The sequence below is a fragment of the Bombina bombina genome, chromosome 6 (genome assembly GCF_027579735.1).
Source record: "Bombina bombina isolate aBomBom1 chromosome 6, aBomBom1.pri, whole genome shotgun sequence".
Classification (NCBI taxonomy): domain Eukaryota; kingdom Metazoa; phylum Chordata; class Amphibia; order Anura; family Bombinatoridae; genus Bombina; species Bombina bombina.
The window spans coordinates 764855753-764878966 of NC_069504.1; the positions used below are offsets into that span (position 1 = coordinate 764855753).

General features: G+C 42.1%; 1 protein-coding gene across 1 annotated transcript in view; it reads left to right on the plus strand.

Moving 5' to 3' along the window:
* LOC128663628 (V-type proton ATPase subunit B, brain isoform) overlaps window positions 1–23214 on the plus strand; it is a 176402-nt gene that overhangs the window by 91400 nt on the left and 61788 nt on the right. Inside the window, exons 10-12 of the mRNA XM_053718045.1 lie at window positions 946–1096; window positions 1689–1771; window positions 2575–2679. Of these exons, the coding sequence (XP_053574020.1) occupies window positions 946–1096; window positions 1689–1771; window positions 2575–2679 (339 nt within the window). The remainder of the gene's footprint in view (window positions 1–945; window positions 1097–1688; window positions 1772–2574; window positions 2680–23214) is intronic.

Here is a 23214-nt window from a genome sequence, read left to right on the forward strand (position 1 = left end):
GCTATATTGGCATTGCTTCTGAATAAACGGAGATAATCAGGAACAGGGGGAGTTTTATACCCTTCCTTTTTCCCTTTATTGGTCATTTTCCGACATTTGGTCTGTGGAAGTTTTCTTTTTTTCAGCCACTAAACAGTTGACCAGTAGAAATCCATTGTGCACCAACACACATTTCCTCTTAGTTTCCATATCCATTTAACTTTAAATTCTTTTTTCAATCACAAAACCTGTAATTTTACCAAAACATCAGTATTGCTAAAAACAGAAGCTCTATATCCATTTCAAAAAAATGTTGTGCCTGATGCCTTAAAAGACAAAATAAAGTTGTTGTTTTTTCTCATCTAAAATGTGTATTGCCAAGCACTGAACATGCATCATGCAGACACTTCAAGACCTAAGCCACACAAAGTGTAAACCCAATAAAAAGAAGCACACGCTCATTGAAAGAAGCATGTTATGAAATTGGACGTTTTTGATCGCCATTTGCAAATTAAGATAAACAGGGGGTTAGGGACCGGAGCCCCACTGTAAAGTGAAAACAGCCTTACAGTGAAACAATGCGATTTTAGCTTTCTTTTTACTTGCCAGTGTTTTTAAAAACTTGAAAACATGTTTGAACTAACATATATTAGGTGTACAATAGCTCTAAGTTTAGTTTAACACTATCACAGTACAGTATTCAATTAGTGTTTAACAAAAACTGTACATCACCTGTAAAATCGTAGTAAAATATGCTAGACTACGACACTGAGACAGTGTGCACTGTGATGCTGTAAACAGGCGCATAACAAAATGGTGCCAGTCGCCTTTCTCATAATCTCAAGATGAGTACAGTGCTGTTTCTAATTCCTTGGTGGTTGAACTTCAGCTCTATATTAGCGCTGTAAAGCGAGATATACCTGTACTACTTAGTAGATAATCATACTCCCTTTTCCTTTCCTCCAGGTATCAGCTGCTCGTGAGGAGGTCCCTGGTCGAAGAGGATTCCCTGGTTACATGTACACAGATTTAGCCACAATCTATGAGAGAGCTGGACGTGTAGAGGGACGGAATGGTTCAATCACACAGATTCCTATTCTCACGATGCCTAATGATGGTAAGTTACTTGCATGAAATATCATATTTAGACTTTCTGAATATGTGTACATTGATATTATTTCTGGCACTTGGGCACAACCAACAAAATGCAAATGCAATAATCTATCCCCTCCTGTTTATTTTCAATTGTGAATTAAAGGGATATTAAAGTAATTTTATTGTAATATCTGAAAAAGGATTCTATTTCAATAAGTATTCAATTTTATCTGTTGTACATATTCTTTTACAGTTGTAGGACATCATTTTCCAAATGTAAAAAAGAAAATTACTGTTTAGTGCTTTTTTGTATACATAATTGAACTTATCAAGTTTAATGTCTCTTTATATTGTATTGTGGGGGGGGCGGCAGGAGCTTCTTTTTCCCCCTGTGTGTATTTGTATTTGTACTAAAATTTTAAAGTTCTTTGTATGCATGTTTTGCTTTATAAATAACTATATTATTTAGATTTTTATGCTAATTATGACCAATGAAGTCAAACTGGCAAATATTTGTAACCCAGTTAGTTTGATTCACGCAGGAGGCTGGTTATAAGTTCTGGCATCTGCAAGCTGACAATATTGAATAACTATTGAATATTGACATTTCTCAGATATCACTCATCCAATCCCTGACTTGACTGGGTACATCACAGAAGGGCAGATCTATGTGGATAGACAACTGCACAACCGTCAGGTAAGCAGCCTAAATGTTGCATAATATTTATTTACTTAAATGCTTGCATAACATTTCTTTACAAAATGTCGCTTTCCATTTCTTTACAAAATGCGGCATACCATTTCTTTACAAAATGCGGCATTCCATTTCTTTACAAAATGCGGCATACCATTTCTTTACTAAATGCGGCATACCATTTCTTTACTAAATGCGGCATACCATTTCTTTACTAAATGCGGCATACCATTTCAATACCATTTCTATGCTAAATGCTGCATACCATTTCTATGCTAAATGCTGCATACCATTTCTATACTAAATGTGGCATACCATTTCTATACTAAATGCGGCATACCCAGGACATACTTGAAAACGAGCGAAATCTCAATGTATCCTTCCTGGTAAAATATTTTATAAATAAATACCATGGCTTTACAAAAGGCGGCATACCATGCCTCTACAAAAGGCGGCATACCATGCCTCTACAAAAGGCGGCATACCATGCCTCTACAAAAGGCGGCATACCATGCCTTTACAAAAGGCGGCATACCATGCCTTTACAAAAGGCGGCATAGCATGCCTCTACAAAAGGCGGCATAGCATGCCTCTACAAAAGGCGGCATAGCATGCCTCTACAAAAGGCGGCATAGCATGTCAATTTCTTTATTAAATGTCGCGTACCAGCCTTTACTAAAGGCGGCATACCATATCAATGTCTTTATTAAATGTCGCATACCATTTCTTTACTAAATGTCACATACCATGTCTGGTACTACAACTGCTACTATATTTTGAATTTCTCTTAATTTTTCTTATAATAGATTTATCCTCCTATCAATGTTCTGCCCTCACTTTCTCGTCTGATGAAATCTGCTATTGGTGAAGGGATGACGAGAAAGGATCATTCAGATGTGTCTAACCAGTTGGTAAGCTCACAAGTCATGCTAATACATTAATCCATGAACCTAAATGAAAAATGAAAATTCTCACTACAATGTAAACCCATAAGTTGGTATAGTATTTCGCTAGGTATTTGTGCATTTTATACATTCTATCCAGTTGTAAAAAAGCGAAACATTTTAGACCGTTTTTGTAGTTCTGTTCTGTTTTTGTTCATTCATAGTAGAAGCTGAATTGTGGGAGATTAGGCACTTCTCACCACTAATAAATTGGTTTACTCCACATTTCTGACTAGTGATCCATGTTGACTTTTCTTACTTATTTTTGGAGTTTTCTTCAGCAAGAATGGTAATATTTATGCTGCTGAAGTAACAATGAATGCATAATCTTAGGAGAAGGTCATCAAATTCACATCATTCACTTATGACATGACTGTACGGGGACCAAAAGCTGGTGGGTTTAAGTGACATGAAACCCAATTTTTTTTTCTCTCTCTCATGATTCAGATAGCTTGTAAATTTAAACAACTTTGTAATTTACTTCTATTATCAAAGTTTCTTTGTTCTCTTGGTATATTTTTTGAAAAGCAGGGACATAAGCTCAGGAGCGTGCATGTTTGGAGCAGTATATGGCAGCAGTTTTGCAACAATGTTATCCAATTACAAGACTACTAGATGGCAGCACTATTTCTTTCATGTAATTGGCAAGAGTCCATGAGCTAGTGACGTATGGGATATACAATCCTACCAGGAGGGGCAAAGTTTCCCAAACCTCAAAATGCCTACAAATACTCACCACACCCACAATTCAGTTTTACAAACTTTGCCTCCTATGGAGGTGGTGAAGTTTTCAAATTGACTCATTTTCTTTTACAAGATACGAAGAGTCCACGGATTTCATCCTTAGTTGTGGGATATCGCCTCCTGGTCAGCAGGAGGAGGCAAAGAGCTCCACAGCAGAGCTGCATAAATAGCTCCTCCCTTCCCTCCCAACCCAGTCATTCTCTTTGCCTGTGTTAGTGATAGGAAGGGGTAAAGTGAGGTGTTAGTTATAGATTCTTCAATCAAGAGTTTGTTATTTTTTCAAGTGGTGCCTCAGTGTACTACTTTGTTCTGGGGTGTAGCCTAGACCAGATCAGTCTCTTCAGTACAAAGAGGAGCATCTGGTGGCTTTGAAGCAATGGGAACTTGTGGGACATTATTCTCACTGCGCCTCCCATACCTGTTTTGCTGCCCTGTCTGCAAAAGTCTGAGAGAGAGAGAGACTCAGTACTTTTTATTATCTCCACAGGCCAATGTGGGGAGAATTTGAGAGCCTCGTAAGCCGGGTGGACTGCCTTACTGCCGGGCAGGATTTTCAGGTAAGTGTTGATTTTTTTTTTTTTCTGGATAAGGTACGCAGAAATATTTGGCACTATATATTTATATATTTAGGTTAACTGTATCCCTGAGAGAGGGTAAGTTATTGGGCAGTGGCTGTTAGGACGTGAGAGTGGATCTAGGTTAATTTTGAAAAACCTTCTGCCATGCTCTCTGCTCCCTTCGGCTGGTATTTTCAGATGGCGGCCGACAGAGCTTATGACTGTGCATGTTTGGTCAAGTCCCGGCTCCTACCGACTGACAATAAACTATAGTTAACAGCCATAGGGAATTTTTATTGTTCAGCATGTTACGGTGACGCCTGCATGCTGTGTGTCCCAACTCCCTCCCAACAGCGGCATTCCACAAAGTAATGGCTGACGGGGAGGTTTATTCCTCTTAAGTATGGAGGAGTTAGGTTACTTGGGTCACGGTTCACCATGGCTTCCGATCCTGAGAGTCACAGCCAGTGGCAAGGGGTCTGTTTATTACGCATGAACAAAGCTAAATGCACGAATAATTAATGTCTCTACTAATGGTAGCAGCTGACAAGGCAACTGTGTTAATGTTTTTAGCGGCTTTATGTACTGACTTTAGCAGCCATTACAGTGATGTCTGCATGGTACTTGTTTCTGTTCCCATCGGCTTCCGATATTAAAGAGCACCCGATAGTGAGTTACCACATAATTGTCCTGCATTCTCGGCTTCTGCTTGCGCAGGGAAGCTAAGCAGGTTTCTAATACCTATTTCATATTACCCCCGATGGCTTACAGTTATATATTTAGCAGCCAACTGGGAGGTTGGAGCTTCCAATGTCAGAGTTTTTATAGTGGCTCCTTAGACAATCAGTATGGTTGGTGCAGACTTTGTCCCCTAAGGCTTACAATGCTAAGATTAACAGCCGCCAGGGAGGTTTTTATTACTTCCACATGGATCTCTGTTGATGATTCGTATTTGTCCCTGCTCATATCGGCTTACAAGACTTATATGACAGCCGATGAGGAGGGTTATTCTCTTCCATGGGAAGGGTTTCATATGCTTGGTGCAGTTTTTCGTTCCCTATGTCTTATTCAGACGGCAGGGAGAATTACGTTATTTATGACAGTCTTAAAGGTCCCAACGGCTTGTTTTTCTTTGTAGCCTGCTGGGAGGGTTTTTTGTTGATTACATTAACTTTTTGTATTCTACTTTAAGCCCGGGAAATTAAGCGTGTTACGCCCACGATGGGCTTCGTTTCGTGCCTTGTTTGCGCGCCTTTGATCCCGGAAGAGGTCTTCTCGGCTTGTTCAGCAGAGGGACTTTAGTTTAAGAACTGCTTGAAAGCATCACTAATTTACTCTCATATAAAAGATGTTTACAAGAGCCTTTATAGGCTGGAAGTGTTCCAACTAGGCTGTCTTTTTTGCTGCATTAGTTAAAGTGGCAGCAGGGCAATTTCACAAACACTAAAGCACCTAAGTGTTTTGTTTTTTTTAAACCGGATCCTATTATTTAATGGGTACTTAATCCGGTAGAGTGCACATATCATTTAAAGATAAAGTTTCACCTAATTTTGATTTTATCCTTGCATTCAGTTATTCATCTGACCTAATAAGAGTGAATAGGGTTGTGACTTGAACGTTATGGTTTTATACTGATGTGGAGCATGCATGAATTTTAAGTTCCCCATGTATTAAGAGAATTTTTTTTGGCAGTATTGCCTCAGAAGCTACCAACAATGTTACAATGTTCGGTGAAGCACGGTTTTCTTTCACAGGTGGGAGGGCAGGATAGCTAGCTCAGCATATAAGAACATTCTGACTGAGCTCTACAGCAACCTATGGGGTTGCAGGTTCGTTTCCCGGCAGGTTCCACATAGTCTTCCATCCTTCCGAGGTTAATGGACTAGGCTGCGCCTTGAGTCCCTTACAGGGGATTAGCCGCACATTTCCAGTAACCAATGCATTTGTGTTCATACATACTTTGCTATGCTATGTGATCTTCTATACCCTTAGTGGATAGTTGAACACGGGTGGACTATATGAATCAGCTGAAAGGGTGACTCCTCTTTTTTCTCGATGTAGAAGGAAGCTATCTAATCCACTCAGGAGTCCCTATGTCTCTTGGATCAGGGATAAAAAATCCTAGGAGCCTGCTGCTGTTTCCAAGTCAGCGTGGGAATTTTGCTCCGACCCAGGTCCGGATCAGTGGAGAGGCGTTCTTACTTTGCTTACGACGACCTCTCTTGCTTGGAGTCTCTCCTCTCCGGGGAGTCATTGGTTCTATTCTTTTACTGGAACAGGGGCTGGGGTCTTCTTTCATTCGTTTTGACATTCTTTGGAGAGTAAGAAGCCTCAGACCTTTGTTTAGGTTCTCAGGTGTCTCCCCATGTCTTTCGGGGTTCCATCGTTCCAGATGGATACTATTGGTGCTATCCTCCCATTGATTCAGGAGGGTTTCGTTATGTCAATGGTGGATCTAAGGATGCATATCTGCATGTGTCTATCCACAGAGTTCGTTTCAAGTTTTGCAGACTTATCTTTCTGAACTATCTTTTTCAGTTTGTGGCTCTTCCCTTTGGGCTACCACGGCTCCCAGAATTTTCACAAGGATTCTAAGGTCTCTGCTGGCAGTATTAAGTCCGCGGGGCATTGAGGTGGCGCCTTATCTGGACAATTTTCTTTCCAGACGTCTCTTCACCTAATCTGGTTTCGTTCAGTCCTTGTCTTTTCTTCCTGTGGACTCACAGGTGGACGATAATTCTGAAGAAGAGTTTGTTTATTCCTCAGATGGGGTCTCTGATCGACTGTGTTTATGAAAAAAAATTCTGACAGGGGTCAGAAAGTCTAAGATTCTGAATACTTGTCGAGTTCTTCAAGCTTCCTCCTCGTCTAACGGGGCCCAGTTCCTGGAGGTACTCGGATTGATGGTGGCCATAACGGACATCATACCGTTTGCTCTTCTTCATTTCAAGCCTCTGCAGCTGACCATGCTCAGTCGGTGGTATGGAGACTATACGAATTTGTCTCCCCAAAGAATTCTAGACCAGAGAATAGGAGACTCTATTTTATTGTAGTTGTCGCTGGATCTTCTATTCCAGGGGACATGTTTCTGCAGACCCTCATGGGTAATAGGACAATGGATGCCAGCCTAATAGGATGGGGAGGGTATATGGACTCGAAGGGGGTCTCTACTTCCTTTCAATATCCTAGAGTTGTGAACTGTTCATTGTGCTTCAGGCTTGGCCTCAGTTGGCTTCGGCCACATTCCTCAGATTTCAGTCGGACAACATTACGACTGTAGCTTACATCAATCCTTAGTAAAGGAACAAGGAGTTCCTTAGCGATGTCAGAAGTAGCCTAGATAATTCAGTGGGCGGAGGCTCACTCTTGTTATCTGTTGGCAATCCACATTCCAGGAGTGGAAAACTGGGAAGCGGATTTTCTGAGCAGACAGACTTTTCATCTGGGGGAGTGGGAACTCTGTCCGGAGGTATTTGACAATCTGATTCTCAGATGGGGCAGGCTGGAGTTGGATCTTATGGCATCTCATCAGGATGCCAAGCTTCCGAGATACTTGTTCAGGTCCAGGGATCCCCAGGCTGAACTGACAGATGCCTTGGCAGTGCCTTGGTCGATCAGCCTAGCTTATGTGCCCCTCCACTTGCTATTCTTTCCCGGGTGATTCCTCGAGGTAATCAGGAGAGGGCTTCAGTGATTCTCGTTGCTCCGGCGTGGCCTCGCAGGACTTGGTTTGCTGATCTGGTAGACATGTCATCTCGGCCACCGTGGTCGCTTTCATTGAGGAAAGACCTAATTCAGGGATCTTTTCATCATCTGAATCTAGTTTCTCTGCAGCTAACTGCTTGGAGATTGAACGCTTGATTTTATCTCAGCGTGGGTTCTCTGATTCGGTCATGGATACTTTGATTCAGGCACGCAAGCCTGTTACTAGAAAGATTTACCATAAGATATGGTGTAAATATCTTTATTGGTGCGAATCCAAGGTCTACTCATGGAGTAGGGTTAGGATTCCCAGGATTTTGTCTTTTCTCCACGAAGGATTGGAGAAAGGATTGTCGGCAAGTTCCTTAAAGGGACAGATTTCTGCTTTGTCTATTTTGTTGCACAAGCGTCTGGCAGATGTTCCAGATATTCAATCTTTTTGTTAGGCCTTGAATAGAATCAGGCCTGTGTTTCGACGAATTGCTCCTCCATGGAGTTTGAATTTAGTTCTTAAAGTTCTTCAAGGGGTTCCGTTTGAACCTATGCATTCCATAGATATTAAGTTATTATCTTGGAAAGTTTTGTTTTTGGTTGCTATTTCTTCTGCCCGCAGAGTTTCTGAGCTTTCGGCATTGCAATGTGATTCTCCTTATCTTATTTTCCATGCGGATAAGGTAGTGTTACTTACCAAACCTGGTTTTCTTCCTAAGGTTCTTTCAAATAAAAATATTAATCAGGAAATTTTTGTTCCTTCCTTGTGTCCTAATCCTCCTAAGAAGGAGTGACTGTTACATAATTTGGACGTGGTCCGTGCCTTGAAGTTTTACTTATAGGCAACTACGGAGTTTCGTCAATCTTCTTCCCTGTTTGTTGTTTTTTCAGGGAAGTGTAGGGGTCAGAAAGCTACGGCTACCTTTCTTTCTCTTTGGCTGAAGAGTATCATCCGTTTTGCATACAATACTGCTGGACAGCAGCCTCCTGAACTAATTACGGCTCATTCCACTAGGGCTGTGGCTTCCTCATGGGCGTTTTAAAAATGATGCTTCTGTGGAACAGATTTGCATAGCTGCGACTTGGCCTTCAGTTTTTCAAAATTTTACAAATTAGATACTTTTGCCTTGTCTGAGGCTGTTTTTCAGAGGAAAGTTCTTCAAGCAGTGTTGCCTTCCGTTTAGGTTCCCTGTCTTGTCCCTCCCATTTTATCCGTGTCCTATAGCTTTGGTATTGTATCCCACAAGTAAGGATGAAATCCGTGGACTCATCGTATCTTGTAAAAGAAAAGGAAATGTATTCTTACCTGATAAATTTGTTTCTTTTACGATACAATGAGTCCACGGCCCACCCTGTTTTTATGAGACAGATCTTTATTTCTATTGTAAGGTGTATCCAGTCCACGGATCATCCATAACTTGTGGGATATTCTCCTTCCCAACAGGAAGCTGCAAGAGGATCACCCACAGCAGAGCTGTCTATATAGCTCCTCCCCCAACTGCCACCTCCAGTCATTCTCTTGCAGCTCTCGACAAACATGGAAACAGTTAGAGAGATGTGGTGTAATTTAGTTGTTTTTCTTCAATTCAAAAGTTTATTATTTTTAAATGGTACCAGAGTTGTACTATTTTGGTCTCAGGCAGAAAATAGAAGAAGAATCTGCCTGTGGTCTCTAATGATCTTAGCAGGTTGTAACTAAGATCCATTGCTGTTCTCACACATAACTGAAGAGAGAGAGGTAACTTCAGCTTGGGGAATGGTGTGCAGGGTATCCTGCTATGAGATATGTGCAGTCTAAATTTTTCTAGAGAAATGTAAATGCTAGAAAATGCTGTTAATACCGGATTTATCTGAGGTAAGCCTGATTACAGTGACTTAACAGCTAGTATCATGCTTGCTGTTAGAGGTAATACTCTTATTATTTTTCACATTTCTGACATATAAAAAGTTTGCTGGAAGTGCTTAAACGTTTTTTATATGCATATTGGTGATAAAACTTTATTGGGGCTTAGTTTTTTCCACATGGCTGGCTAGATTGTGCCTAGGGATAGTTTTTTATGGCACTCTCACTGAGTACAGGTTGGGAGGGGCCTAATTTTAGGCCTAAATCGTGCAGTAGTTTTTGCAGCTTGAGACTTCCAGCTTCCCTTGGAGTCCCCTGAACACTTAGGACCTCTACAAAGGGTTTTTGTGCTTTCCAAAGTCGATTGTATGGGAAGGTAGGGCCACAGCAGAGCCGTGACAGTTTGTTGTGACTGTTAAACGTTTATTTCGTTTTTTTTTATCCGTTTTTTAAACTAAGGGGTTAATCATCCATTTGCAAGTGGGTGCAATGCTCTGTTAGCCTATTATACACACTGTAAACATTTTGTTTGATTTACTGCTTTTTATCACTGTTTTTCAAATTCTGACCTTTTTTATTTTTCTTAAAGGCACAGTACCGTTTTTATTTTTTGCTTGTTAACTTTTTGTAAAGAGTTTTCCAAGCTTGCTGGTCTCATTGCTAGTCTGTTTAAACATGTCTGACATAGAGGAAACTCCTTGTTCATTATGTTTAGAAGCCATGGTGGAACCCCCTCTTAGAATGTGTACCAAATGTACTGATTTCACTTTAAGTTATAAAGACCATATTATGTCTTTAAAAGATTTATCACCAGAGGAATCTGACAAGGGGGAAGTTATGCCGACTAACTCACCCCACGTGTCAGAGCCTTTGACTCCCGCTCAAGGGACTCGCGCTCAAGAGGCACCAAGTACATCTAGCGCCCATGGCGTTTACTTTACAAGAGATGGCGGCAGTCATGGATAAATACACTGTCAGCGGTATTATCCAGACTACCTGGGTTACGAGGAAAGCGAGACAGCTCTGGGGTTAGAAGAAATACAGAGCACTCTGACGCTTCAGTAGCTATGTCTGATACCCCCTCACAATATGCAGAAGCTGAGGAAGGAGAGCTTCTTTCTGTGGGTGATGTGTCTGACTCAGGGAAGATGATGCAACCTGATTCTGATATGGCAACATTTAAATGTAAGCTTTAACACCTCCGCGTGTTACTCAGGGAGGTTTTAGCTACTCTGAATTACTGCGACACCATTGCAGTGCCAGAGAAATTGTGCAGATTGGATAAATACAATGCAGTGCCTGTTTTCTCTGATGTTTTTCCAATACCTAAAAGGTTTTCAGAAATTATTACTAAGGAATGGGATAGACCAGGTGTACCATTCTCTCCCCCTCCTATTTTTAAGAAATTGTTTCCAATAGATGCCGCCACACGGGACTTATGGCAAAAGGTCCCTAAGGTAGAGGGAGCAGTTTCTACCCTAGCTAAGCGTACTACTATCCCTGTCGAGGACAGTTGTGCTTTCTTGGATCCAATGGACAAAAAGTTAGAGGGTTACCTTAAGAAAATGTTTATTCAACAAGGTTTTATTCTGCAGCCTCTTGCATGCATTGCCCCAGTCACTGCTGCGGCGGCCTTCTGGTTTGAGTCTCTGGAAGAGGCTTTACAGGTAGAGACCCCATTGGACGATATACTTGACAAGCTTAGAGCACTTAAGCTAGCCAATTCATTTGTTTCTGATGCCATTGTTCATTTGACTAAACTAACGGCTAAGAATTCTGGTTTTGCTATTCAGTCATGTAGGGCGCTATGGCTTAAATCATGGTCAGCTGACGTCCCTTCAAAGTCTAAGCTTCTTAATATTCCCTTCAAGGGGCAGACCCTATTCGGGCCTGGTTTGAAGGAGATCATTTCTGATATCACGGGAGGAAAAGGTCATGCCCTCCCTCAGGACAGGTCTAATAAATCAAGGGCCAAACAGACTAATTTTCGTGCCTTTCGAAACTTGAAGACGAGCGCGGCATCAACTTCCTCTAATACAAAACAAGAGGAAACTTTTGCCCAGTCCAAGTCGGTCTGGAGACCTAACCAGGCTTGGAACAAAGGTAAGCAGGCCAAAAAACCTGCTGCTGCCTCTAAAACAGCATGAAGGATTGGCCCCCGATCTGGTAACGGATCTAGTAGGGGGCAGACTTTCTCTCTTCGCCCAGGCTTGGGCAAGAGATGTCCAGGATCCCTGGGCGTTGGAAATTGTATCCCAGGGATATCTTCTGGACTTCAAAGCTTCCCCTCCAAAAGGGAGATTTCACCTTTCACAATTATCTGCAAACCAGATAAAAAGAGAGGCATTCTTACATTGTGTTCAAGACCTCCTAGGTATGGGAGTGATCCACCCAGTTCCAAAGAAGGAACAGGGACAAGGATTCTATTCAAATCTGTTTGTGGTTCCCAAAAAAGAGGGAACCTTCAGACCAATCTTAGATCTCAAGATCCTAAACAAATTTCTCAGGGTTCCATCATTCAAGATGGAGACTATTCGTACCATCCTGCCTATGATCCAGGAGGGTCAATACATGACTACAGTGGATTTAAAGGATGCTTATCTTCACATTCCGATACACAAAGATCATCATCGGTTTCTCAGGTTTGCCTTCCTGGACAGGCATTACCAGTTTGTAGCTCTTCCCTTTGGGTTAGCTACAGCCCCAAGAATCTTTACGAAGGTTCTGGGGTCACTTCTGGCGGTCCTAAGGCCGCGGGGCATAGCAGTAGCCCCTTATTTAGACGACATTCTGATACAGGCGTCAAATTTCCAAATTGCCAAGTCTCATACAGACATAGTTCTGGCATTTCTGAGTTCGCACGGGTGGAAAGTGAACGAAGAGAAGAGTTCTCTATCCCCTCTCACAAGAGTTTCCTTTCTGGGAACTCTGATAGATTCTGTAGAAATGAGGATTTACCTGACAGAGACCAGGTTATCAAAACTTCTAAATTCTTGCCGTGTTCTTTATTCTACTTCTCGCCCTTCGGTGGCTCAGTGTATGTAAGTAATCAGCTTAATGGTAGCTGCAATGGACATAGTGCCCTTTGCCCGCCTACATCTCAGACCGCTGCAACTCTGCATGCTCAGTCAGTTGAATGGGGATTACACAGATTTGTCCCCTCTACTAAATCTGGATAATGAGACCAGGGATTCTCTTCTCTGGTGGCTATCTCGGGTCCATCTGTCCAAAGGTATGACCTTTCGCAGGCCAGATTGGACAATAGTAACGACAGATCCCAGCCTTCTAGGCTGGGGGGCAGTCTGGAACTCCCTGAAGGCTCAGGGATCGTGGACTCAGGAGGAGACCCTCCTCCCAATAAACATTCTGGAATTAAGAGCGATATTCAATGCTCTTCAAGCTTGGCCTCAGCTAGCCTCAATGAGGTTCATCATATTTCAGTCGGACAACATCACGACTGTGGCTTACATCAACCATCAAGGGAGAACAAGGAGTTCCCTAGCGATGTTGGAAGTTTCAAAGATAATTCGTTGGGCAGAGTTTCACTCTTGCCGCCTATCAGCTATCCATATCCCAGGTGTAGAGAACTGGGAGGCGGATTTTCTAAGTCGACAGACTTTTCATCCGGGGGAGTGGGAACTCCATCCGGAGGTGTTTGCACAATTGGTTCAATGTTGGGGCGAACCAGAACTGGATCTCATGGCGTCTCGCCAGAACGCCAAACTTCCTTGTTACGGATCCAGGTCCAGGGATCCCAAGGCAACGCTGATAAATGCTCTAGCAGCGCCTTGGTCCTTCAACCTGGCTTATGTGTTTCCACCGTTTCCTCTGCTCCCTCGTCTGCCAAAATCAAGCAGTAGAGAGCATCAGTGATTTTGATATCGCCTGCGTGGCCACGCAGGACTTGGTATGCAGATCTAGTGGACATGTCATCTCTTCCACCATGGACTCTGCCTCTGAGACAGGACCTTCTACTTCAGGGTCATTTCAACCATCCAAATCTAATTTCTCTGAGACTGACTGCCTGGAGATTGAACGCTTGATTTTATCAAAGCGTGGCTTCTCCGAGTCAGTCATTGATATTTTAATTCAGGCACGGAAGCCTGTCACCAGGAAAATCTATCATAAGATATGGCGTAAATATCTTTATTGGTGTGAATCCAAGGGTTACTCATGGAGTAAGGTCAGGATTCCCAAGATATTATCTTTTCTCCAAGAAGGATTGGAAAAAGGATTGTCAGCTAGTTCCTTAAAGGGACAGATTTCTGCTCTGTCTATTCTTTTGCACAAGCGTCTGGCGGATGTTCCAGACGTTCAGGCATTTTGTCAGGCTTTAGTTAGAATCAAGCCTGTATTTAAACCTGTTGCTCCGCCATGGAGCTTAAATTTGGTTCTTAAGGTTCTTCAAGGGGTTCCGTTTGAACATCTTCATTCCATAGATATCAAACTTTTATCTTGGAAAGTTCTTTTTTTGGTAGCTATTTCCTTTGCTCGTAGAGTTTCCGAGTTATCTGCCTTACAATGTGATTCTCCTTATCTGATTTTCCATGCAGATAAGGTGGTTCTGCGTACCAAACTTGGGTTTTTACCTAAGGTGGTATCTAATAAGAATATCAATCAGGAGATTGTTGTTCCATCATTGTGTCCTAATCCTTCTTCAAAGAAAGAACGTCTATTACACAATCTGGACGTGGTTCGTGCTTTAAAGTATTATTTACAAGCTACTAAGGATTTTTGTCAAACATCTGCTTTGTTTGTTGTCTACTCTGGACAGAGGAGAGGCCAAAAGGCTTCGGCAACCTCTCTTTCGTTTTGGCTAAGAAGCATAATCCGCTTGGCTTATGAGACTGCTGGCCAGCAGCCTCCTGAAAGGATTACAGCTCACTCTACTAGAGCTGTGGCTTCCACATGGGCCTTTAAAAATGAGGCTTCTGTTGTCATGACAAACTTTTACATGCAGAGAATATTTCCATCAGTAGTAGTTCATTACCTGTTGCTGGTCCAACAGCTAAAGCTCAGGATATTCCTGTTAATTTGAGAGAATTTGTTACTGATTTTATTCAGAAGGCTTTGTCTGCCATTCCGCCTTCTAATAAACGTAAAAGGTCTTTTAAAACTTCTCATAAAGTTGATGAATTTTCAAATGACCAACAACATTCTGATTTATCTATCTCTGATGAGGATCCGTCTGATTCAGAGGATCCTGCCTCAGATATTGACACTGACAAATCTTCATATTTATTTAAAATGGAGTATATTCGTTCCTTATTAAAAGAGGTGTTGATTGCATTAGATATGGAGGAGACTTGTCCTCTTGATGCTAAAACTAGTAAACGTTTGAATTTGGTTTTTAAACCTCATGTAGTTATTCCAGAGGTTTTTCTAGTTCCTGATGCTATTTCAGATGTACTCTGTGCGATTCTCAGAGCTCTTCAGTTTTGGCCTCTACTGAAGAGAGAGCCGTTTGTTTTCAGACAGATAATGTCACAACTGTGGCGTATGTCAATCATCAGGGTGGGACTCAGTCCTCAAGCTATGAAAGAAGTATCTTGGATACTTGCTTGGGCGGAATCCAGCTCCTGTCTAATTTCTGCGGTCCATATCCCAGGTATAGACAATAGGGAAGAGGATTATCTCAGTCACCAGACTTTACATCCGGGAGAGTGGTCTCTTCACCCAGATGTGTTTTTTCAAATTGTTTAGATGTGGGGGCTTCCAGAAATAGATCTGATGGCTTCTCATCTAAACAGGAAACTTCCCAGGTACCTGTCCAGGTCCAGGGATCCTCAGGCGGAAGCAGTGGATGTATTGACACTTCCTTGGAGTTATCAACCTGCCTATATTTTTCCGCCTCTAGTTCTTGTCCCAAGAGTGATTTCCAAAATCATCATGGAGCGTTCGTTTGTTCTGCTGGTGGCTCCAGCATGGCCACACAGGTTTTGGTATGCGGATCTTATTCGGATGTCCAGTTGCCAACCTTGGCCACTTCCGTTAAGGCCATACCTATCTCAAGGTCCGTTTTTCTATCAGGATCTCAAATCATTAAATTTGGAGGTATGGAAATTGAACGCTTAGTGCTTAGTCATAGAGGTTTCTCTGACTCCGTGATTAAAACTATGTTGCAGGCTCGTAAATCTTTTTCTAGAAAGATTTATTATCGAGTTTGGAAGATTTACATTTCATGGTGCTCTTCTCATAAATTCTTTTGGCGTTCTTTTAGGATTCCTAGAATTTTACAGTTTCTTCAGGATGGTTTAGATAAGGGTTTGTCTGCAAGTTCCTTGAAAGGACAAATCTCTGTTCTTTCTGTCTTATTCCACAGAAAAATTGCTAAACTCCCTGATATTCATTGTTTTGTTCAGGCTTTGGTTCGTATCAAGCCTGTCATTAAATCAATCTCTCCTCCCTGGAGTCTAAATTTGGTTTTGAAGGCTTTACAGGCTCCTCCGTTTGAGCCTATGCATTCTCTGGACATTAAAATGCTTTCTTGGAAAGTGTTGTTCCTTTTGGCCATCTCTTCTGCTAGAAGAGTTTCTGAATTATCTGCTCTTTCTTGTGAGTCTCCTTTTCTGATTTTTCATCAGGATAAGGCGGTTTTGCGGACTTCATTTAAATTTTTACCTAAAGTTGTGAATTCCAACAACATTAGTAGACAAATTGTTGTCCCTTCTTTGTGTCCTAATACTAAGAATTCTATGGAAAGATCCTTACATTCTTTGGATGTGGTAAGAGCTTTGATATATGTTGAAGCTACTAAAGATTTCAGGAAGACTTCTAGTCTATTTGTTATCTTTTCTGGTTCTAGGAAAGGTCAGAAGGCTTCTGCCATTTCTTTGGCATCTTGGTTAAAGCTTTTGATTCGTCATGCTTATTTGGAGTCGGGTAAATCCTTGCCTCAGAGGATTACGGCTCAATCTACTAGGTCAGTTTCCACTTCCTGGGCTATTAAGAATGAAGCTTCTGTTGATCAGATTTGCAAAGCAGCAACTTGGTCTTCTTTGCATACTTTTACTAAATTCTACCATTTTGATGTTTTTTTTTCTTCTTCAGAAGCAGTTTTTGGTAGAAAAGTTCTTCAGGCAGCTGTTTCAGTTTGATTCTTCTGCTTATAATTTCAGTTTTTTTCATTATAAGATTAAAACTTTTGATTTGGGTTGTGGATTAATTTTTTTCAGCGGAATTGGCTGTCTTTATTTTTTATCCCTCCCTCTCTAGTGACTCTTGCGTGGAGTTCCACATCTTGGGTATTTGCTATCCCATATGTCACTAGCTAATGGACTCTTGCCAATTACATGAAAGAAAACATAATTTATGTAAGAATTTACCTGATAAATTCATTTCTTTCATATTGGCAAGAGTCCATGAGACCCACCCTTTTTTATGGTGGTTATGATTTTCTTCTATAAGGTACGACGAGTCCACGGATTCATCCTTTACTTGTGGGATATTATCCTCCTGCTAACAGGTAGTGGCAAAGAGCACCACAGCACAGCTCTCTATATAGCTCCTCCCTTAGCTCCACCCCCCAGTCATTCTCTTTGCCTACTCTAAGTACTAGGAAGGGTAAAGTGAAAGAGGTGATAAAATATTAGTTTTTTATTTCTTCAAGCAAGAGTTTGTTGTTTTAAATGGTACCGGTGTGTACTATTTACTCTCAGGCAGCAGATGGATGAAGACTTCTGCCTGGAGGATGATGATCTTGGCATTTGTAACTAAGATCCAGTGCTGTTCCCACAGAGGCTGAGGAGTACAGGAAACTTCAGTGTGAGGAACGTTTTCATGCTATACAGCAGTGAGGTATGTTCAGTCATTTTTTCTGGAGAGACTGTATTTCAGAAAGGCTGACAGTATCCCCATGAGGGTAAGGGTAAGCAGTAATCCTAAGAGTTAATAAGAAGGGCATTACTAAGCTTGCATAAGGGGCTAATTACAAAAATGGTTGAGCAAACGTTTTATCAACTGGGAGTGTTGTTAACGTTTTGTGGGCAATAACGTTTTGGGCAACTTTATTGAGGGTACACTTGGCTTATTTTTTGGGTCTCAGAACCCACATGGCAAGTTTAAAACTGCTCTGGTGCGGTTCTTTGAGGCTGTAGAGACATCAAGTGAGATGGGTGGGGCCTATTTTCACGCCTCAGATGCGCAGTTATTTTCACGCAGCAAGCTCCAACTCCTGAGGGCCCTGGTGGATGTTTTGGGCCAAATCGAAGCTTTAACCCCATATTTACTATCCCTGAGGGCAGGTAGGGCCACAGCAAGGCTGTGGCAAGGTGCTGAGGGTGTTTTTTTTCCGGATTTAGGCCTAATTTCAATCCGGTTTGCACATTAAAGGGTTAAATGTTAAATTTCCTTGTGGGGCAATCTTAACTACATATATTGTCTGCTTGCAAAATTTTGACAAATTTGGTGCATTTTAAAGCTGTTTTGCAGAACGTGTATGCTTTTTTTTCCTCTTAAAGGCGCAGTACCGTTTTTTAAGATTGTTATTTTTTTCACTAAATAAAGTGTTTTCATGCTTGTTTGTAGTCATTACTAGCCTGTTCAACATGTCTGACATTGAGGAAAGTCAATGTTCAATATGTTTATAAGCCATTGTGGAACCCCCACTTAGAATGTGTCCCTCATGCACTGAAAGGTCAATAAATTGCAAAGAACATATTTTAGCTACTAAAAGTATGTCGCAGGATGATTCTCAGTCAGAAGGGAATCAGGTTATGCCATCTAATTCTCCCCAAGTGTCACAACCATTAACGCCCGCACAAGCGACGCCAAGTACTTCTAGTGCGTCTAATTCTTTCACCCTGCAAGATATGGCCGCAGTTATGAATACTACCCTCACAGAGGTATTATCTAAGCTGCCTGGGTTGCAGGGGTAGCGCAGTAGGTCTGGTGTGAGAACAAACGCTGAGCCCTCTGACGCTTTATTAGCCATATCCGATGTACCCTCACAATGTTCTCAGTTGGGGTGAGGGATTTGCTGGCTGAGGGAGAGATTTCTGTTCAGGAAATATGTTCCCTCAGACAGACTCGGATATGACGGCTTTTAAATTTAAATTAGAACACATCCGCTTATTGCTCAGGGAGGTTTTAGCGACTCTGGATGATTGTGACCCTATTGTAGTTCCAGAGAAATTGTGTAAAATGGACAGATTTCTAGAGGTTCCTGCCTACACTGATGTTTTTCCGGTCCCTAAGAGGATTTCGGACATTGTTACTAAGGAGTGGGATAGACCAGGTATTCCGTTCGCTCCCCCTCCTATTTTTAAGAAAATGTTTCTCATATCAGACACCATGCGGGACTCGTGGCAGACGGTCCCTAAGGTGGAGGGAGCTATTTCTACCCTGGCTAAGCATACAACTATACCTATTGAGGACAGTTGTGCTTTCAAAGATCCTATGGATAAAAAATTAGAGGGTCTCCTGAAGAAAATATTTGTTCAAGGTTTTCTTCTCCAACCTATAGCGTGCATTGTTCCTGTAACTACTGCAGCGTCCTTTTGATTCGAGGCTCTGGAGGAGGCTTTTCAGGTTGAGACCCCATTAGATGATATTCTGGATAGAATTAGGGCTCTCAAGCTAGCTAATTCTTAAATTACAGATGCCGCTTTTCAACTGGCTAAATTAGCGGCGAAGAATTCAGGTTTTGCCATTTTAGCGCATAGAGCGTTATGGGTTAAGTCCTGGTCTGCTGATGTGAGGACCAAACAAAATAATTTTCGTTCCAAGTCAGTCTGGAGACCTAACCAGACTTGGAACAAGGGTAAACAGGCCAATAAGCCTGCTGCTGCCACCAAGACAGCATGAAGGGGTAGCCCCCGATCCGGGACCGGATCTAGTAGGGGGCAGACTTTCTCTCTTCGCTCAGGCTTGGGCAAGAGACGTTCAGGACTCCTGGGCTTTAGAAATTATAACCCAGGGGTATCTTCTAGATTTCAAAGATTCTCCCCCAAGGGGGAGATTCCATCTTTCTCAATTGTCTGTAAACCAGACAAAAAGAGGCGTTCTTACGCTGTGTAGAAGACCTATATACCATGGGAGTGATCTGCCCAGTTCCGAAAACAGAACAGGGGCAGGGGTTCTACTCCAATCTGTTTGTGGTTCCCAAAAAAGAGGGAACCTTCAGACCAATTTTGGATCCAGGAGGGTCAATATATGACCACCGTGGACTTAAAGGATGCGTATCTACACATCCCTATCCACAAAGATCATCACCAGTTCCTCAGGTTCGCCTTTCTGGACAAGCATTACCAGTTTGTGGCTATTCCCTTCGGGTTGGCCACAACTCCCAGAATTTTCACAAAGGTGCTAGGGTCCCCCATAACCCCACAAACAGCTCTCTAAGCCTCCCCCCTCGACCTATTGGCCATCATCTTAGGTACTGGCAGCTGTCTGCCAGTACCCAGTTTACTAACAAATTTGCCCTTTTTTTCTAAAAATAAACACCCCATTTTCTGTAGTGTAGCTGCCCCCCCCCCCCCCCTCAATACCCTACTCCCTCCCGGATCCCTTTCCAAATTTTTTTTTCCCTTTCCCTCTTCCTGCTTGGGTTTAACCTTGATGTCCGTGCGCACATGCGTGCGCTTCAGTGTCCTTGGTCCTTAAGGGGGTTAAAGGGGCATGAAATCCAAATCCTAATTTCTCTTGTTAAGTGTGTTCAGTCCACGGATCATCCATTACTTATGGAATATATTCTCTCCCTAACAGGAAATTGCAAGAGGATCACCCAGCAGAGCTGCTACATAGCTCCTCCCCTCACATGTCATATTCAGTCATTCTCTTGCAACTTAACAGATAGGAAGTTGTGAGAGGGCTGTGGTGTTTTTTATACTTAGTTTATTCTTCAATCAAAAGTTTGTTATTTTAAAATGACACCGGAGTGTTGTTTATTCTCAGGCAGTATTTGGAAGAAGAATCTGCCTGCGTTTTTCTATGATCTTAGCGGCAGTAACTAAGATCCACTAGCTGTTCTCGCATATTCTGAGGAGTGAGGTAACTTTCAGAAGGGAATGGCGTGCGGGAAACCCTGCAAACAAGGTATGTGCAGTAGATTATTTTTCTAAGGAATGGAATTGACTAAGAAAATACTGCTGATACCGATGTAATGTAAGTAAGAGCCTTTAATACAGTGAGAGCGACTGTTAGCAGGCTGTTTTAAATATATACAGTAAAGTAATTTTCTAAGTAATGGAATTTGACTGAGAAAATGCTATTAATACTGAAGTAATGTTATAAGCCCTTAATGCAGTAGGATGACTGTCAGGCTTATTTATAGAGATACATGTTCCTTAAGAAAGGGATGTTTAAAACGATTTTGCTGGCATGTTTTAATCGTTTTGTGAGGTACATTGGTGATAAAACTTGTTGGGGCATAACATTTTTCCACATGGCTGATATTATTTATGCATAGAAACCGTTAACTGAAACTCCCAATATTGTTATATTGAGTAGGAGGGGCCTATTTTAGCGCTCTTTTGACGCAGCAAAAATTTAGGCTCTGTCTTCCTTGCTTCATTCTGCTTGACACGGATCGTCTCCAGACAGCTTAAGGGACTTCAAAAGTCATTTTGAGGGAGGTAATCAGTCACAGCAGACCTGTAACAGTGGTTTTTGACTGTATTTAATAAACGTTTTTTTGTATATAAAAACCGTTTGGATTGTAGGGGGTTAATCATCCATTTGCAAGTGGGTGCAATGCTCTGCTAACTTAATACATTTACTGTAAAAATTTAATTGCCATAACTGTTTTGGTTCATTGTTATTTCAACTGTGACAGTTTTCTGTGCTCTTAAAGGCACAGTGTCGTTTTTCTTTATTACTTGAAAAATTATTTACAGTGTTTCCAACTCTGCTAGTCTTATTGCTAGTCTGTTTAAACATGTCTGACACAGATGAACCTGTTTGTTCACTATGTTTAAAGGCCACTGTGGAGCCCCACAGAAATTTGTGTACCAAATGTATTGATTTCACTTTAAATAATAAAGGTCAGTCTTTATTTATAAAGGAGTTATCACCAGACAACGAGGGGGAAGTTATGCCGACTAACTCTCCTCACGTGTCAGTACCTTCGCCTCCCGCTCAGGAGGCGCGTGATATTGTGGCGCCAAGTGCATCAGGGACGGCCATACAAATCACATTACAAGACATGGCTAATATTATGAATAATACCCTGACAGAAGTATTATCTAAATTGCCAGAATTAAGAGGCAAGCGCGACCGCTCTGGGGTAAGAATAGAGCGCGCTGGTGTTTCGAGAGCCATGTCCGATACTGCGTCACAGTTTGCAGAATTCTGTGGGTGACGGATCTGATCCAGGGAAACCGGATTCAGAGATTTTTAAATTTAAGCTTGAGAACCTCCGTGTATTGCTAGGGGAGGTTTTAGCGGCTCTGAATGACTGTAACACAGTTGCGATTCCAGAGAAATTATGTAGGCTGGATAGATACTATGCAGTACCGGTGTGTACCGACGTTTTTCCTATTCCTAAAAGGCTTACAGAAATTATTAGCAAGGAGTGGGATAGACCTGGTGTGCCCTTTTCCCCTCCTCCTATATTTAGAAAAATGTTTCCAATAGACGCCACTACACGGGACTTATGGCAGACGGTCCCTAAGGTGGAGGGAGCAGTTTCTACTTTAGCTAAGCGTACCACTATCCCGGTGGAAGATAGTTGTGCTTTTTCGGATCCAATGGATAAAAAATTGGAGGGTTACCTTAAGAAAATGTTTGTTCAACAAGGTTTTATCTTACAGCCCCTTGCATGCATTGCGCCTGTCACTGCTGCTGCGGCATTTTGGTTTGAGTCTTTAGAAAAGGCCATTCACTCAGCCCCATTGGATGAAATTATGGACAAGCTTAAAGCACTTAAGCTAGCAAATGCATTTGTTTCTGATGCCATTGTACATCTAACTAAACTAACGGCTAAGAATTCCGGTTTTGCCATTCAAGCGCGCAGAGCGTTATGGCTTAAATCCTTGTCAGCTGATGTGACTTCTAAATCTAAATTACTTAACATTCCTTTCAAGGGGCAAACCTTATTCGGGCCCGGCTTGAAAGAAATTATCGCTGACATTACGGGAGGTAAGGGTCATACCCTTCCTCAGGACAAGGCCAAATCGAAGGCCAAACAGTCTAATTTTCGTGCCTTTCGAAACTTCAAGGCAGGAGCAACGTCAACTTCCTCCGCCCCAAAACAGGAAGGAACCGTTGCTCGCTACAGACAAGCCTGGAAAACCAACCAGGCCTGGAACAAGGGCAAGCAGGCCAGAAAACCTGCTGCTGCCCCTAAGACAGCATGAAGGGAGGGCCCCCTATCCGGAAACGGATCTAGTGGGGGCAGACTTTCTCTCTTCGCCCAGGCGTGGGCAAGAGATGTCCAGGATCCCTGGGCGTTGGAGATCATATCTCAGGGATATCTTCTGGACTTCAAGGCTTCTCCTCCTCTAGGGAGATTTCATCTTTCAAGGTTATCAGAAAACCAAATAAAGAAAGAGGCATTCCTATGTTGCGTTCAAGACCTCCTAGTAATGGGAGTGATCCACCCAGTTCCGCGGACGGAACAAGGACAGGGGTTTTACTCAAATCTGTTCGTGGTTCCCAAGAAAGAGGGTACCTTCAGGCCAATATTGGACTTAAAGATTTTAAACAAGTTCCTAAGAGTTCCATCAT